Consider the following 18,458-nt stretch of genomic DNA (forward strand, 5'->3'; position numbering starts at 1 on the left):
ATTAGGAAAGGATTAAACACTCAATTTCTCAGGGCTACTTCCAGTTTGGGGGTCCTCACAGCTGCTTGGTTTTTTAAAACTAATTACAGTTCTTCTGCAGCATGTCAGTTTGTCTCCCTGGAAATGACAAAGAAGCACAATATCTTTTAAATTTATCTCCCAAAAAAGGGGCAGTGTTCAACATTTAATTGGAACAGTTGTACAGTTTGTACATATCAATTATCATTTCCAGCTACGGAAAATATAAAGGGTGGCTCTACTGGCTCATTCTTTCTGGTTCCACGCTAGTTGTTAATTCTGAAATTGCCATGATTCGTTCATTAATTTTTTTAGTATGTAATCCAAATGATGCCATGGTCAATCCTGTTGCATTCCGGTGTTTTTTCAGTTTTCTCCAGTGGGGGAGTCTGAGCTTGGAGACCTGATTTGTGGTAAACTTAAAACACAATTGTAATACCAGCCCAGTCTAGTGTGGACAGTCCATCATTTTTAAATCCTTAAATGTTTGCCCAATTGATTACTTTCTGTTTCAGGGATTCTGTTTCAGGGATCCCATGAAAATGGTTAATTATTAGAATAATGGGGACTTTTGCTTTTTTCTTTTTGATAACACGCCAGGTTGCTGATCTTTCTTTTATAATAAGACTAAAATTATTATCATTAAGAAAGAAAAGGGATAAGACAAGGGAGAGCAGTACTTTTGCTGAAGGAGATTTGGATTAGTAGGGTCAGGTTCTCGAGGGCCGACCTTGCCAGATTTTTGAAGGAAGCAGCACTATACTTCTTGCTTGCATGTTAATATAGAAAAAGTGTTTTCCCACAGCATAAAACTCTTGTTTATTTCCATGAGAAAAATAAAAACACTGCACTTGGATGACAGTGCTGTGCTGCAGGGAAAAAACTGTCCATCAGCTCTGCAACAGGTGGCCAAACTACCACCACCAGAGACACCCAAAGACTTTCTCTGCCTTCTAATGACTGTTATAGGTTTGTGTGTGTATAGAATAAAGTTCCAAAAATTTCTCTTCCTTAAAAACCACAACAACAAACAATAGCAGGAGCAAGGCTCGGGATGAAGCTTGAACACTGCTTCTAGAATGAGAGGAACAAAAGTTCTGCATTTCCACAGGACAAAGAGGCTGTGAGTGGAAATCAGGGAAGAGCAAGAATGGGAAGAGTTTGGCCCCACCATTCCTTTGTTTCCTGTGTGGCAATGGCCTCAGTGATGAAAAGGACAGGCGAGACAAGCTCCTTCCCTGCCATTTCTGAAATGATAGGTGGAGTGAAGTCAGGTCTGCTCCACCAGGCAAGGGTGTGGGTGACATGGTGATGATTACATTTGGAGAAAGGGCAGGAATTCTCCATTTCTCTCCATTTCCTCTGCTTGTTATGATTGATTAACCTTTAGTTAATGTAGTTCCCAATATCTAGTGTACAGATTTGATAATGCGCTGCGAGAAATAAGTTGTAAAATAACTAAGGATGGTGTGAGGCTAGGAGACTGCATGATTTGGTATTGTGGACCTACCTCCTTGTGGTCAGCATCCACTGGGGGCGGGGGGGGGGGAGCTAGGTGAATGAATTATTTGATCACTGATGTTTCTGAATCCAGCAAATTTACTCATCATCAGAGGAGGAAAATGGTTGCATCTCTTATCGCTACTTTCAAAGATACAAATGAAATGTGCTTCTGGTTTTAATTCTACAAAGAAGTTGCTGTAATTCTGAAAAGAAGGTGTGGTGCCATCTAAGTACCAGTGTGTTTAAGCACTGATGAAAGCAACGAGTGTGTGTAGGAAAATGTAAGGCAAGAGGTTTTTGCTCTTTTTTCAGCAGTGACTTCAGTCTGAAAGCAGAATTAAACAAAACTGCACTCCACCCAACAAAAGGAGATTTTTTTTGGTATGGCCTAACACTGTTTAAATTAATGGAGTTACAAGGACAGCCCAGATGACAGAGTGTGAATTACTTGACTTGATTCGTAGACAGTAATGAGCAAGGTAATAAAAATGCATGCAGACAGCAGATAAATCACTTAGGAAAGATGGATGACTTGTATACATTTTGTTATCTCTCACCAAATGGTTTGAATTGATGTGTATCTAATTCTCAGTATGGTCACATTGGGAGGTGAAGGGAACGTGAGGCTACGGGCAATGGTGGAACTCAGCAGGTTTGAACCACTTCAGCAGAACCGGTTGTTAAAATGGAGCTTGAAAACAACCAGTTAAATTATTTGAATCCCACCACCAGAACCAGTTGTTAAATTATTTGAATCCCACCACTGGCTATGGGGGTTACTAGAAGGAGGGAAAGAAGAGATAGTTTGAAGAGGGGGACACAGGGGAAAGTGAAGTGCCTCCTACAAGTCCTTGCAGACCAGCACTATGCAACTGGGCCATAGTTTTCTTGGGTAGAAGCTGAAAGGAGGAAAGAAGAAGAGATATCTGAAGATAAGAGAGAGGGGCAGACAAAAATGGGATGGCTAGTGGATGGGAAGGAGGAAAAGAAGCAGGAAAAGGAAAGAGGCTATGGGGGTCTCTGGGGAGGGAAAATGAGATGCTCTTGCAAGTCCTTGTGGATCCCCCATTTGTAGTTAATATGAATTCTAGATTCCCTGTGACATGGTGATTTTAATATCCTTTCTAATACCACCTCACATTACTGTATTTTTGCACAGCCTGAAGCTAACTGTACCACTAGTTTCTGGTGATCCTCATATATACATTTTCACAAGAAAACATTAAACTTGGGAAGACACCTACCTGCATCCCGATCACAGCATAGATAAAAAACAGCATCACTATTAAAAGAGCCACATAGGGGAGAGCCTGGAGGAAAACAAAAAACAGATCATGGTGCATCACTTCTAAAGCAGTTGTGTATATTGAAAGGGATTAGTCTCATTAGTTCCCATATTACTGAAAGGGATTGTGAGGAAGAAGCAGAGGCTACCAGCAACCTTGTGTGTTACATGTAGCAAATCACATGTGTTTATGCTTCCACTTTCAATCACATTTTGCCATGTCTGAACCTGAAACAAGTACATCTCACCCATGGAGAATTGTGCCCCATGCCACTCCCCTGAGGGAGATATACAAGTTCCCTTTTGGACATCACAACACCCAACAGAAAGTGAAGTCATGGCTGCATGTGTGCTTCTTATCACAGTTAACAAACATAAACAAGGAACTATTGTCGTATATTCATTTTGCCACTAGGTGACTCTACCAATCCATCTTTGATTTTGCCAGACCAACCTTAGTGTCATTAAAGTCATACTGTCAATTCTATCACCGCTGAGGCTTGTTTAATAGGTTTATTTTTTCTGACATGTATTAATATATTTATCAGAAAATCCAATGTGTGAAGTGACCCTTAGAGTGGACTTCATACTAACAGAATTATTTGGAAATATACAAACAAGCATGAGATTAGGTATATTAATGCTTGTTTCAAGTGTTGTAAACATATTAGCATCAACTCAGTATCTTGATGTGCTTGTGATTTCAAGATTTTCTTTCACAATGATCAGCTGGATTACAAACTCAATCAGCCTAAAGTACTTTGCGTAATTTGAAGCGTGTCTACCGTTGTCTTTGATCACCTATCAGAAAGCCAAAGCAGATTCCTAACAATGTTTCCTGTTCATTATCAGCAGTTATAACACATTTTTAAAATAAGGAAGAAGCCGGAATTGTGACCCATGTCCACTACAGGATTATGGAGCCAAAGAAGTTTGGTATAAGATCATTCATTATATTTAATATAACTGTGGGAAACCTGATTGTAGTTTGGTTTTCTTTTGAGATTTAGTACAACTCTGTCATCTGAATCCAATAAGTGATAGACTTTATGGTCACAGTGTTTTGGACAAGATGCAAAAAAATGTAGCTTGCTGAAACCATAATAATAATAGCCACCAGTGACTCAGAAAGAGGTGCAGGGACAATAGAGTTTGAAGGGGGAAGACAAATACAAAGGTCTGGTATGCTGAGAGCCTCAGCAGATCTGAGTTGGACAGCAAATTGCTTACTGGGCAATAGGGTTAGGGTTAGGGCAATAGGCCTATGAGCTTTATTTGGGTTCTCTTTTCTACCTTCTATCAGTTAATCCTGAAAATTGATAATTTGCATTAATTTAAAATAACTATTAACCATTGGTCTTTGGGTGACCTGTTATCATCCATGGGGCTTTTCTGTTAAACCCTGCTGTGGACTTATGGGCTCTTGTGGCCATAGGTATGGCTTTCATTTTAATGCCCTAATTTGTGTTAGGATGTGGTCAAGCATAAGGGATTAGACCTGTTGCTGTATTTTGACTGTCTACAGCAGCCAAAAATGATTACTTTCCCAGCATAATGAAACAGTATTTGTCACCAGAATGACCTGGAGGTGAGTTGAAGGAATGGGTTACCACCTAAATTGAATATAAAAGTTGGAAAACTATCAGTGCGTTTCCGAGGGGTGTGTGTGTGAAATCGCCTAGGCCAGGGGTCTGCAACCTGTGGCTCTCCAGATGTTAATGGACTACAATTCCCATCAGCCCCTGCCAGCACGTGAGGATATGTGACCCCAGCATGAGGGGCATTTATGCTAGTGCAGAGGCACTTCCAGTTCAGGAGCCCATGCCATCATAAAAGGAGGCATGGGGAGGGGTGCAGGGGGCAGAGTGGATTTAGTCAGCTTCCTGAATGCTTTTCATCCAGGAATGCCTCAGTTTGCTGGCAGTGGCACAGACCATTTTGCTGAGTAGCTATTTTTATGGGAGAAGTCACTGTCAGCTTGCTGGCTGCAAAGCAGCAAGCCTCTTAGAAGTCAGTGCAGCTGCACTGTGGCTGGGGTGCAACTCCTACCCCACCCCTCTGGATTGTACTGTTAGGCTGTGAAATATCTTGGAAAAGTGTGATAAAATCTCCCCTTTTCCCCTTAATGTGATTATCCGGGGTGGATTTGATTGTCCTAATTAAGAATCCATTACTCAACCTAAAATTCTGCCTGCTTGGGAAGAGTGTATGATTTCCAGAAAACCAACATTTATTCATCTGAGTTGGTCTTCTGAAATCCTCTTCCACCACGCCTTACTCCCCAATCTTGGACTACTACTGCATGGAAACCATTGTCACCAGGCATGAGCCATTCAAGGATCACTGTATATCCCTATATGAATGTGTAATGCCACCATAAGGTGGCAAAAGCTCCAGTTTTCTCTTTAGGCAGAGCCACATTTTTAAAAATGGAGGAATAAAGGAATACCTGGAAAGACTTGATGAAGGTCCAGAGCAGTGTGCGGATGCCCTCCCCTCGGCTCAAGAGCTTCACCAGACGCATCACACGGAAGAGTCGGAAAAAGGTGATTGAGATGCGAGAGTTTTCCTCTGCGTTCTGGAACCCATTGGCACAGAGGGCAGTAGTTATAACAGCAGATGAGGAACACAGACTCTGGGCCACAGAAAATGCTACTTCACAGGAAGAGCTCACTGCACTGTTCCCCTGCCTTATAGAATAATCTTCAACTGGTCTCAGAAGTTCAGATAGATGAATGCAGAGCTACTTGGACTTTCCTCCAGGGCTGCTTGCTAACCTACTTTGACTTTTCTACTTTCTCAACAATACTCCTTGATTTTTCAGTGGCGGTATCTAAGATTACATTTCTCCTAATTTTAACAAGAAATGTTTGCCTGCTAAGAGCTTGATAGCATGAGACACCTTTTTTCTTATGACTATGGGTGAGAAGTCATAATTGACTGCAAGATAGAAGAAAGGTACTTTCATTTGGAATTACTTGGTCTGAACTTCTGAAGCTGCTCCATAATGTAATCCAGTCACAAGTGTAAACAGTTATACACTGATGTGAGGTGTCCAAGGAGACCCACCCTCTTTTTTCTGTTCATTGTTCTCAACTTCCTACTGTTGTTTGGACATGGTATAAAATGGAAGGAGAAAATAGCAAGGCACATCATCTCTTATAGCAACTAGTTTAGCACAGTGATACCTTGCCCAGATGCTACTCTGATTTCCAGGGGTGTGATTGGTACAGAAACTCTACCAGTCTGGTAACTGATAATCTGGCTTTAATGCACAAGCAGCCTTCAATATAGTCCAACACGTTCACTGATTTAAGTGGGTGGAATCACAACCATAGCCTTTGCCTTTATAAACAGCTTTCTATTCTATATGGCCAGGAGACAGCAAGTGGGGTGTCTGAAGACCATTTGGTCTTCCTGTGAACATTTTTTCCCAGCATTCAAAGAGTTTCTTGAGGTGCATGCAAAGCCTGGTGTGTGCCCACAGGGACTACAGCAGCTCCTCACACCACATGGAAAGATACTGGGAACTCACAGCTGCTGTGAGTTTTGAGAGCAGTTTATCAAGGGCATAGAAAGTTACTGCCAGGCAACGAAAGCTCTGCTGCTCACTTGGAGCTGAGTGCTTCATTAATTGAAACTCAGCTTCTGTGTTCCAGCAGACACAACATGTATAGAAATACATACTTCTCTTTGCTCGATTAATGACAGATCCTGAGGCATAAGGAAAAAGCAGTCCCACCTAGGAGACAGCCAGGAAGTCTTCAATAAGCAGCAGCAAAACAAGAAAAAACAGGCAGTAGAAATTCAGGTGGGATGGGGGGCTCACTGCTAATTCTGACAATTTTTCTTTCATGGAGAAATCCATAGAAATGCAGATGCATGAAAAATGTTGTATTTGGAGCAGCAAAATATTTCACATGTATTCTTCCATGTGTTCCTCTCTGCAGGAAAATACTATAACCTTTAAGCTTTAGTTAAACTATCCATGATATATTTGACCTTCCGTGCTGGAGGAACAGCAGCTAAGCCAAACCTTGCTTCAGAATAGTGGTTCCAAATCCTGCACTGCAAAAATTAAGCCAGGCTAAAGAGATTCTTCAAGATTGGACAGCCTTACTGCTCATGTTTTTGTGATTCAGTGCTGTACGTTCACTTAGTCTCACTGTCCTTGGTGAGATTTCTCATGACCCCCCAGGTTTTTCCCACAGCCTATCCATTGCCCTGATAAAGCAGTTATTTTGGCTTGACTGCTACTGTGTAATCGTCCCTAGAGTTTAAAATAGGGTGAAAACCCATCGAGCCCCTGCTGTTCTCACAATTCATGCCTTGTCCGTTAATGTTTGCCTCTCAAACTATTTCCTATGGGACCTGTGGCTAGCTCCAACATTCCTTGTACAGCACTCATGCCAGGACAAGAGTTTCTTGAATTGAGTAGAATCAGCTGGTTTGCCTTGATTTCTGACTTTCAGCCAAGCAGATTACTGCAGTGTGCATTGTAGGAAATGGAGCCACTAAACCAGTGCCAAGGATCCAGGACTGTTTCTTCTGGTGCCCTATCAGTACTATTCCTCCTTCTAGATTGGGGGGATGAAAGCATAGGCTGTTTCTGCACGGCCCCCCAGGCGCCTCCACGCTGGCAAGAATTCTGCCGGCGTGGAGGCGGAGGCTGTTCGCATGCAAGCATGCGGACGGCCTCTGGAGAGGCCGGCAGACGGCAGGTGGCTCCGCATGGAGCCGCCTCTTCCCCCCTCCCCGTCCAACTCACCTTGTCCCCGTTGTCGGCCTGCTGGCCGTCGAAGCCCCGCCCACGCTGCCCCTCCGACCTCCAGGGGTCAAGAGGACAGCGTGGGCAGATCGCTGTACCGGCAGCTAAAGGCCGGTCGACGGGGACAAGGTGAGTCGGACGGGAGGGAAACAGCGTGTTCTCAGCGGTGCTGTTACGCACCAAGGGCCGGGGCCGGGAACATCAAGCTGTTGAGGGAAAAACAACCCTTTAAAGGGTTGTTTTTCAGGGCGGCTTGACGCCGCCCTGGGGGAGGGAGAGCGCCGCCTGTGCGAATGGCTCCCTGGGAACGGCGTTTTTACCGTTCCCAGGGCGCCATAAACAGGCCGTGCGGAAACGGCCATAGTGAAGTACCATCGCAGGAATAGTGTTTTTGCTTCTGGATACACATTCTGTCCCTTCCTCTTCCACTGCTGCAAAGTCAAGAGTTTAATACTAAATAATGAAGTAGTACATGACCAGGAAACAGTGCAGATCACCTCTCCACCCCAAACACAAACATACAGATCTCAACTACTCACCACTGTATTTGTTAAGAGAGAACAGACCTTTTGATTTCCTGTTAAGAGCTCCAGATTAATGCATCTTCCTTTCATATATTTTGTGAGACCCAAGTCATAGGAGGCAATTTTCTTTGTTCTTTCCTCTCTTTTTTATTTGAACAGTTCAATTTACATAAAAGAACTATTTTTACTTTTAAAAGAACCTATATCATGCCTCCATTTCGAGTCTATCAGACCTTTGCTTTTATAGAATACATTTGTTTTGAGTAGGCTTGTGATCCAAAGTTTGCAGAACTTTAAATGTTCTGTCGTCAATGCTGCAGAAAGAGGAGGGGGGGGGAATGCTTTCCTGCCCAAGACCAGTTCAATTCAGCAGAAAACCCAAGGGAATACTTTGATATATCTGGTGCCCTAGGCAATGCTGATGACCTTTTTTGTTGTTGTTCAGCAGACCCAGCTTCCAGAATCTTAAAAAATTGAGGCCAAGAAAAGTGGCACTGTATGAACTTGTTGAGCAAACCCAAAACACAGTGTACAACTGGAATTGAGGGAAAAGTGCCATTTTCTTAAAAGTTGTCAGAACCCTGCTCCCTTCAAAATCCCAATACTCACCCTGACAATAATAGGAAAATTTATGCCACTGCAACATTACTCACTAGCTGCACTTTAGGATTGAAACCATGGAGTTCTATATCATGCAATATGTATTAGGGAGAACGTACTGTATCTACAGAATTATTATAAAATGCAGGTGCTGCAACAAGAAGACGTGGAAAATAATCTAACAGCCTCTCATTAATATTAATCTCAGCCCATTAAGAAGAATACAATGGGGTGATTGTAACCCAAATAATAATTTGTGATTAATAATTCCTTAATAATTATTATTTACATATAGCATATACTCCTTTCATATTTTGTTTGAGCATGTGGGGTCTCCATTGCATGTCCAAGTTTTTCCATCCAAAACTATTACTGTGAAATTGTATAGTGATTTATTCTCAGTGGGAATCACTTTTCATGCCAATCCACTTGCCTCAAAGAACTCATAACTAACAAACAAGAAATCTGAAAAGGATTCTGGTTCTCTCTTGATAATAATTAATTAGAAGGTAGGACAACAGTTAACTTGACTGAAGGAAAGCTCAAAGATGCCCAAGAAATACAGATCATGTGCAGCATAGTCAACAGCTCATGTGAACACCAGACTCAACAAACGGATACACAATATGGTGGCTTCATGCAGAGATAACTAGGCTAGGTTTGGAGACAGAAACCCAAGTGGTCGGGGGTGGGGGAGTGAACAAGGAGTGTGTCAGGAGATTAAGGAGTGTATTACAGACGAAGCTGGGAGGGTGTTTTGTTAGATCTTACCATAGAGGAAGAGCATTGGGTATGTTCAGCTGGCTTTAAAGAAAGGCAGACAGAGATAAGCTGTAATAAGTCTCCATTGAAGTAGGCTATGTCTTGGATGACACAGGAACAACAAAACACCACAGCAAAAGGAAGAAGGAAACATGGGAAAGGACTACACAATAGAAACAGTATGATTCCCTAGAATGCAATGGATCAAGTTCAACCCTGGTGAAAGAGGTGTTGTCCCATTGTTGGATTTAGCAGAATTTACATTCTCATACAAACTCATAATGGGTATGAGTTTGACCCATTGTCTTATGAAAATATAGACAACTTGAGGTTGACTGATAAATGGTCTGGCAGACCTCAGTTTATTTTTTATATTTATTTTCTCATATACTTGATCCTTTGGGCTACGTACCTGGAACCATTTACTTCTGACATAAATTCCTCAGAAATCACCTATAATTTTCAAATCCATCTTATGTTCACCATTCTATTAGTAAGATCACAACTGATATTTTAAATGTTCTTTGCTAATATCTTGTTCAACTTTAAATGCAAGTATTTCCAAGACTAGGAAAAGGGTTAGCTGGCAGTCGAGCATGGTATATAAGTAGTTGCCTTCAGCAGAGATAGACCAGTGGCCAAATTAATCCTGTGGGTTCCCCCCCGCCCTGCCATGTCCTTTAGTGGCCCTCCAAAACCTCAGCCAAGCTTTTACTAGATGGTCAGCTATTGACCATTTAACTAGAGCCTACATGTGATGTAGTTTTTGCTATGCATTCAAAGCATGCAGATGGACACTTGTTAAGTACTCTTATATGTTCAGCTGTTACAAGATCCATCTGATGCATACTAAAACCAGACAATAAAACTGATGGTATTTATATGTAATACCTGTTTTCCTATGAAAGGAGTACAATCCAATGTAGACACTGATTGATAAGAACAAGATAATGGCTGCATTTCACTTCCTCCTGACCATGTTTCTACTAGTTCAGTATTAACCACAGAAAATATAATTGATCTTTGGTTGTCAGCTGAGGCAACTGTTTCAGCACTGTATAAAAGCACTAGTTCAGTCCATATTGTATTTATTAAAGGCTTTGCTAATGCTGGTTTTTTCCCATACAATGTCAGCATGGGGAATGCTCAGAGATTCTTAGGCCCCTTCTGCACAGCACGGGGAGAGTGGGTTGCAGGCGGGATAAGGTAACCCGCTCCCGTTTTCATGTTTGCATGCCTTTGTGCAGGCAGAGAATGGAGCCCACAGATGCAATGCAGGCTGCTATTACCCCTTTGCACAGAGGTGTGGCTTTTTTTAAAAAAAAACCTACCTCCCTCTGCTGGAAGGCTACAAGCGGGGACTGTTAAAACTGGGAACGCAGCTGAGTAAAGCACTTTCCGGGGCAGCCATTTGCTCACGAGCAGCTGCAAAACGTATTATAACAAGAGAATTATGGATAGTGTGATTCTCCAATAGCCCGGTCCGGGGGGAGGAACGCGGGGCAGCGTCGTTTTAGGGACAGGAGCTGTGCGAAGGTTCCCCCAAAATAGGGATTCCCCGTCCCCAACCTGGGTTTATTGGCCCGTGCGAAAGGGGCCTTACACTTGTTTTGTTTGTTGTTTTAAATGGGCTTGTTTATTTTGGATGTCCAGATCATCCAGGGACATGTAAAAAATACAAATGAAATCTTGGTGCTCTTTGGAAAGTGACTTAAGTATTGAAAAATTAGCTTTACCCAGTCATAAAATGTTGTTGCTTGGACTCTACTCCCAGTAGCTGATAGTAATTAAGCAAAGGTTATTAAAATATTGCCATAAATGTGCCCCTATATATAACTGCTATGGACAGTTAGTTGTGCCACTGATAAATGGGTAACCATGTCACATGCACCTAAGGGCTCATTTAATATTTCTTAACTTTAAGACCATAAGAACTGCCTTTCTTGATCAGCTCAAAAGCCCATGGACTTGATGGTAGTAGCCATTTTTTGTTGACTGCCCCTACCGAACAGATGTATAATTCCTCTGAAATTGTGGCTAGTTGCGGCTAGCCTTCAACAGTTTGCCTAATCCTTTTTCAAAACCACCCACATTATTACTGGCTCATCTCAGAAAAGCTTTACACACACACACACATACACACACTCACACACAGTACTATAAATGGGTACAACAGATCTACATAACAGCATTGTGATACTTGCTTTATTTGTAATAACAAACATGGATGCCACTTGCTTGGAAGGGAAGGGAGAAATGTACCCACCCAACACAACTTTATAATGTGTTATTTTTATGTAGTCCACAAAGGCAGACACAGCATCATTTGGAGCTGAAAAGTTGGGTATCCCCCCCCCCCCCGCCTTTAAAGTATGAGTCATAAAAAGTACTTGAAAATTGTTTTGATTGTATTTTATAGAAAACAAAGTGAACATTCTTGGTAAAGTGAACTGCACACTGCTTTCTCCACTAATACATAGATGAATCTACTAGTAGTTGTACAATTAAAATATGATGAAAGGATGTAGTTCGTGGTATGTATGTTGGTGAGATCTTTGTTGGACTCTGGAATTCTGAGAAAAATACCCTAACCTGAGGGTACTGAGATCTGCTTGAAAGATGAGCACCATGTCTCATGCATTCCAATTCCATTGTTTCTGATAGATTCAATGAAAGATGCATTTGTTCTACTGCATATGAAAAATGGGGAAACCATTCCTTAAACATTTTAGGGGTGTGCATTTGGAGATCCCTGGACCAAAATATTCCTTAAGTTTGTTTGTTTATCAAATTTACTATACTGCCCACTCCCAAAGGGCTCTGTGCGGTGCACAACCAATCAAATAAAACATCATAAAACTTTTAAAACAGAACATGAAGCCTAAAAACAGATCAGATGGCTCTACTCTACTTCCCAGGAGCAGCCCCATTCTACCTTAGTACAGGGAATGGCACACACAGCAGCGGCTGTCTTCCCCAAAGGCCCGGCAGAGCAATTCTGTTTTACAGCCCATGCAGAACTGCCCAAGGTCCCACAGGGCCTGGATGGTCGGAGGGTTAGGGTGTTCCACCAGGCTGGGGCCAAGGCACTATAGGCCCTGACCCAGGTGGAGGCCAGCTGCATCATAGAGGGGCCTCTGCAGAGCACAAGAGGCTACATGAGGACATAGGGGGAAAGATGGTCCTTGAGGTATGACGCCCCAGACCGTGGAGAGCCTTAAAGATAAGCATGTAAATGTTAAATAACACTGGGGACAGGAGAGCCCCTTGCAGCACACCGCACCGAAGTGGGCAATGCTGGGAGACCCTGTCCCCACACCTTACTTGCTGACTCCGACCCCTGAGGAACGAGGTGAACCATTGCAAGGCCATGCCCCACACCCCTGAGGCAGCCATACGGTGGGTCAAAAGATCATGATCAACCATATCAAATGCTGCGGTAAGATCTAACAGTACCAACAGCGCCGATCCGCCTCGGTCAAGCTGGACACGGAGTGTATCTGTGATGGCAGTAAGGACTGTCTCCCATGCCCAGCACGGAAATCAGACTGGAAGGGATCAAGTGCTGACGTTTCATCCAGAAAGCCCTAAAGCTTCTCCAACACCACTCAATCACCTTCCCTAAGAACGATAAGTTTGAAACGGGCTGGTAATTGGCCAGGTCACTAGGATCTAACGATGGTCTTTTTAAGAGTGGGCAGACCACCACCTCCTTCAACTCATACGGAAACACCCCTTGCTCAAGGGAGTGATTGATGATATTCAGCAGATGGAACCGTAGTTCCTCCTGGCATGATTTAATAAGCCAAGAGGGGTACGGATGGGAAAGGGGGAAAATAAAAGCGTTCTACAAAATCCATGAAATATTTTAAACAATATTTGGACTAGAAGTGTTTAGGCCATGTAGAAGCCTGTCAGAATCTTCCAGAGCACCAAATAAGTGCACCAGGAATCTTTCTTTTATTGTAAATTTGACAGGGTACAGACAGAAGTTTTGGAAAAAAAATTGACAGGGCACAAGTGTCATTATGAAAAGCTGGATTTGTATGAGCCTCATGCACAAAGGGTTAGAAAACTGCCAGCCCTTTTTGAGCCTACAAAGACATCAACACGTCTAGTAGATTTTTTGTTGATGTTGTTCTTGATTGCATAACATCTGAAATTAAACATCAGTCCAATCAGCCTGATGTGGACTAATTACTGAAACTGGAAAACACTTCACTCATTGTTGCATGTGGAAAGCATTTCAGCAGCACAGAATAGTTCAGAAACACTTTTGGTATTTACAGCTGAGATTTGGAACGGATTTCTTGCAAAGCTGTTATTCCTCCCAACAGTAATTCCAACTGCTGAAATGATGACAGTTGAAGACATCTCAGAATCGCTAAGAGAGTGTTACAGTGTCTGGAATCTTCTAGATCAAGGCACCATGCTGGTACAACTCTTACACACCCTGCACATTTCAGAAAGTTCTAAATGTTGATGCACTAATTAGCATTATTCCTATATGCAACCTTTATTTGAATAGCTTATATTTACAGACAATAACCTTACAATTTCAAGTGCTAAGTATAATGAACAGCCAAATACTTCCTACAGTATTACATGCTGGTTATGTCATGAAAAATTCTATACAATGAGAGCTCTATTCTAAATTGAATTTCAGAGGAAATTTTAGAAATATTGAGGAGCCAAATTTAGATATATGATTTATATATCTACAGAATAATATATTTACAGAATAACATGCCACAGTATTTGAGATCACAGCTCTGTAAGAAGTAAAATTTTGAATCTTTTTGGCAGGAAATGCCCTCTTTTATTCTGTGGACTCGATCCTAATTTCAATGAACTGAAGGAGTTCTCAGAAGTGAATCCTCTAAACTCTTCGTTTTCCCCCAGCAACTCCCTGCTCTCCATTCAAAGCTGCTACTGAGAGTTGAAGGGGCTGCTTGACCAACATACTATGTCAGTGATGGTGAACCTTTTCGAGACCGATTGCCGAAATTGCAACCCAAAACCCACTTATTTATCACAAAGTGCCAACAAGGCAATTTAACCTGAATACTGAGGTTTTAGTTTAGAGAAAATGGTTGGCTCTGAGGCTCGCGTTACTTGGGAGTAAGCTTGGTGGTAGTCAGTGGCTTTGCTTTGAAGCAACCGTGCAACTCTTCGAATGGGTGAATCATGACCCTAGGAGGGTTTACTCAGAAGCAAGCCCCATTGCGAGCAACTGAGGTTACTCTCAGGTAAAGGATCTGTGGCACGTGCCCACAGAGAGGGCTTTGAGTGCCACCTCTGGCACTCGTGCCATAGGTTCGCCACCACTGTACTATGTGAACACAGTGGGCTGCAGTAAGTTGGGGGAATCAGGTAACCTCCCCAATCTTGCAACACCTGGAAGTTCTTTGGACTGAGCTGTTTTTCTCTACATAAGATGAGTGCATGGTTTGTTTTTAATGTAAAAGGGCTTAAAACATATATTGAAGAAATGTCTTTTGGGGACAAGGCTTGGGGACAACTTCAGACAGACAATGTTGTCTATAGCTGATAGAGGTGCTTGGCAAGTTGCAACAGAAAGATATCAATATCCTAAGCAGTTCTTAGAAAGATATGGAGTTGAATAATAGATCATAGAGTTGGAAGAGACCACAAGGGCCACTGAATCCAACCTATCCCATGCAGGAATAAATCAAAGCACTCCATCCATCCAGAGGCCATCCAGCCTCTGTTTAAAAACCTCCAAAGAAGGAGACTCCACCACACTCCAAGGCAGTGTACTCCTCTGTCGAACAGTCCTTACCATCAGGAAGTTCTTCCTAATGTTTAGATGGAATCTCTTTTCCTGACCTTAAATTCATTACTCCTTGTCCTAGTCTCTGGAGCAGAAGAAAAAAAAACTTTGTCCATCTTAAACATGACATCCCTTCAAATATTTAAACATGGCTATCATTTCACTCCTTAACTTTCTGTTCTCCAGACTAAACTTACCCAGCTTCCCAGGTCTCTCCTCATAGGGCATGGATTCCAGACCTTTTACCATTTTAGTTGCCCTCCCATTCCAGCTTGTCAACATCCTTCTTGAATTGGACACAGTGTTTTAGGTGAGGTCTGACCAATGCAGAATAGAGGGGTACTATTACGTCTCTCAATCTTGACTGTATACTTCTATTGATACAGCCCAGAACTGTATCGGGTTTCTTGGCTGCTTCATCATGTTCCATTTGGGGTGTACCAAGACTACCAGATCCTTTTCACATGTACTATTGTCAAGCCAGGTGTCACCTATCCTATATCTGTGCATTTCATTCTTTCTGCCTGAGTGCAGTATTTTACATCTCTGTTGAAATTCATTTTGTTGTTTTGTTAGAGCCTGCCCTCTGGAGTATTACCTCCCCTCCTAATTTGGTGTCATATGCAAATTTGAATAGCATGCCCTCTATTTCATCAACCAAGTAATTGATAAAAATGTTGAATAACACTGGACCCAGGGCATAGCCCTACGGCACTCAACTAGTCACTTCTCTCCAGAATGAAGATGAACCACTGGTGAGCACCCTTTGGGTTCGGTCAGTCAACCAATTATAAATCCATCTAACACTAGCCTTGTCTAGTCCACATTTTACTAGTTTGCCTGCAAGAATGTCCTTAGGGACCTTGTGAAAGGCCTCACTTAAATCAAGGTATGCTAGCTTGACGCTCTATCAAAAAAAGAGATAGGGCTAGTTTGGCATTACTTGTTGAGAAAGCCATGCTGACTTTTAGTAATCACAGTATTCCCTTGTAAGTGATTACAGTCTGTTTAATGATCTGCTCTAGAATCTTTTCTGGTATTGATGTCAGGTAGTAATTGCCCCCCCCCCCCTTTGAAGATGGTGACAACATTAGCCCTCCTCCAGTCTGCTGGGACTTATCCTGTTCTCCAGGAGTTATCAATGATTTTAGCAAGTGGTTCTGAAAGATATACTCAAAAGTTTAATGTGACCAAGTACCTGAATTTGATGATGAGAAATGCACATAAGGAAGTAACGCTGTTAGAACACCTTTTTCCTTTTGTTGTCAGCATCTCATTTAAGAGTTTAGCTAACTGTTTTTCATTCCCCTAGTAAATTCATGAACACTTGGCCTTCTCCTTGAGGGAATTCTATACATAACATGGCAAGGAGTAATAGAAATAACACTTGACTGTACTGCCTGCATCGTTCTTAGTATCTATATAGAATCACAAGCGCTGATAAGCAGTTTATTAAAGTTTGCTCAAATTCCCTCATTCAGTGAAGCAGAAAGACACTTTGAAGCCACTACAGAAAGGTAAGGAAAATGTAACATTAGAAATTATTTAAAGTACTGAAATGAAGCTGCAAGTATCACAATGCTGCCATAGAAACCTATTGTATGCCTATTTTAGAATACTGTCTGGTCAGCTTTTTAAATAAATGTACCATGAGTGCTTAGTAAAGGAAACCACATGATAGAAGTGTTGTAAATAAAGAACAGTAAGTGAAAATTATATCCTGTCAATTTGCTATAATTTAAACTCACAGTGCAATAGACAGGAAGTATAGTAAAAAGAGACCAAGAAGTATTTCTTTATACAATGCACAATTATCTGGTGGAATTTATTATTGTAACACCTAACAGCCACTAGTTTATAATGCTTCAAAAGAGCATTAGACAAATCCATAGTAAATATTCCCATACATGATAACTACAAATTAAACCTCCATATCTATGACTTTTTTTGTGAGGGAACAGTGATCCAAGAATTTCCATCAGACCCCATTTGTGAGCCTCGTAAGGGACTGGCTACTGTTAGAAAAACAATACTAAGCTAAGTGAACTGTTTGTCTGATCTGGAAGGCACTTCTCATGTTCCTTCATAGAAAAGCCAATTGCAATATTTCAAAACTTTACTTGGCGATAGAAACATTAGTAGATATATGGGAGGCAGAATCCATCTTCCAATGCCTAGATTCCCTTGAAAAGGTTCTTAGTGCAATCACTATTAATAAGGCCAGCATTGTACATATATTGATCAGAGTTAACTTCTGTGTTTGCTGATGTACAAGTCCTAGTGAAAAACAGCATAGCTCCAAATGAAGGAATAATTTACTGGAGGACAATTGTTATTTGAAAACTACCACACAACATTTAATTCTTGTTCTGTGTATTTTCACTTTCTATTTAATTAGGAGGCAATTTAGGGCTGAGCTAGAGATTTCCATGGTAGCAATTCCCTCTTTTAAAAAAATTAAGGAAAAACAATAATGAAAGGATGTGAGTTCGATTAGAGGAATGGAACAAGATAGGGCTATAAAGTTCTTTGGTTGGGCTTCTTTCTTTCTTTTTGCTCAGAGTTACATCCTCCAGTTGCTTTTCATCTTTTCTACCACAGGGACGAAAGAAATTGGCAGACCACTTTTCAGTGGAAAATGGCTGGAGGGAAAATGTTTAAGCAGTCCTTTCCCTACTTCCAATCAAACTTGCAGCTTCCCACAGCGGCTTTCATTTGAAAGGAAAAGGTTGAGAATCTATTAAAAGTGTCCACTGCTACGGTGGGAGATCTGTGATTGACCACCTGACTTTTTGTTTTTTGTTAAGTCAGATTATTTTTAACCCATTTCCTGTTGGCTAAAAGGTTGTAAACTTGATTACAGAGGCAATTTTGAAGGAATAATTTACACCTTTTCCTTTAGGATATTTTTAAATGCTCAGAATCCTTCTTCTCAACTTCTTTCCACCCACAGGGTGGGGGTGGGGAATGGAGAAATGTACAGGGACTTTTACACCTAGGTATATTTTCTACACCATGGGTGGGAAAGCAGCAGGTTATTTTGATTTCAAAAAAGAGCCTTCAGGAAAAGGGTTAAGTAGCTCCCCATCCAAAGCCACTGCTGCAGCCTGACCCACCTTTCTCTAAATCATAAATTGTGGATTTTCACGTGTAAGCACCTTTCAGTACTGAAGGTGAAGTATCTTCAGAAGGAAATTAAAAATC

General features: G+C 41.7%; 1 protein-coding gene across 6 annotated transcripts in view; it reads right to left on the reverse strand.

The window, feature by feature from the left end:
• Positions 1-18,458, reverse strand: part of CACNA1C (calcium voltage-gated channel subunit alpha1 C) — a 563,646-nt gene that overhangs the window by 41,816 nt on the left and 503,372 nt on the right. For 3 of the 6 annotated variants that reach the window (XM_048499568.1, XM_048499565.1, XM_048499570.1), the window contains 3 exons: positions 9,470-9,502; positions 5,256-5,384; positions 2,766-2,831 (listed from right to left, as the gene is read on the reverse strand). In XM_048499568.1, the coding sequence (XP_048355525.1) occupies positions 2,766-2,831; positions 5,256-5,384; positions 9,470-9,502 (228 nt within the window). The remainder of the gene's footprint in view (positions 1-2,765; positions 2,832-5,255; positions 5,385-9,469; positions 9,503-18,458) is intronic. The other 3 variants (XM_048499569.1, XM_048499567.1, XM_048499566.1) reach the window with 1 other exon arrangement.

This window comes from Sphaerodactylus townsendi, linkage group LG06 (assembly GCF_021028975.2).
Source record: "Sphaerodactylus townsendi isolate TG3544 linkage group LG06, MPM_Stown_v2.3, whole genome shotgun sequence".
NCBI classification, from domain to species: domain Eukaryota; kingdom Metazoa; phylum Chordata; class Lepidosauria; order Squamata; family Sphaerodactylidae; genus Sphaerodactylus; species Sphaerodactylus townsendi.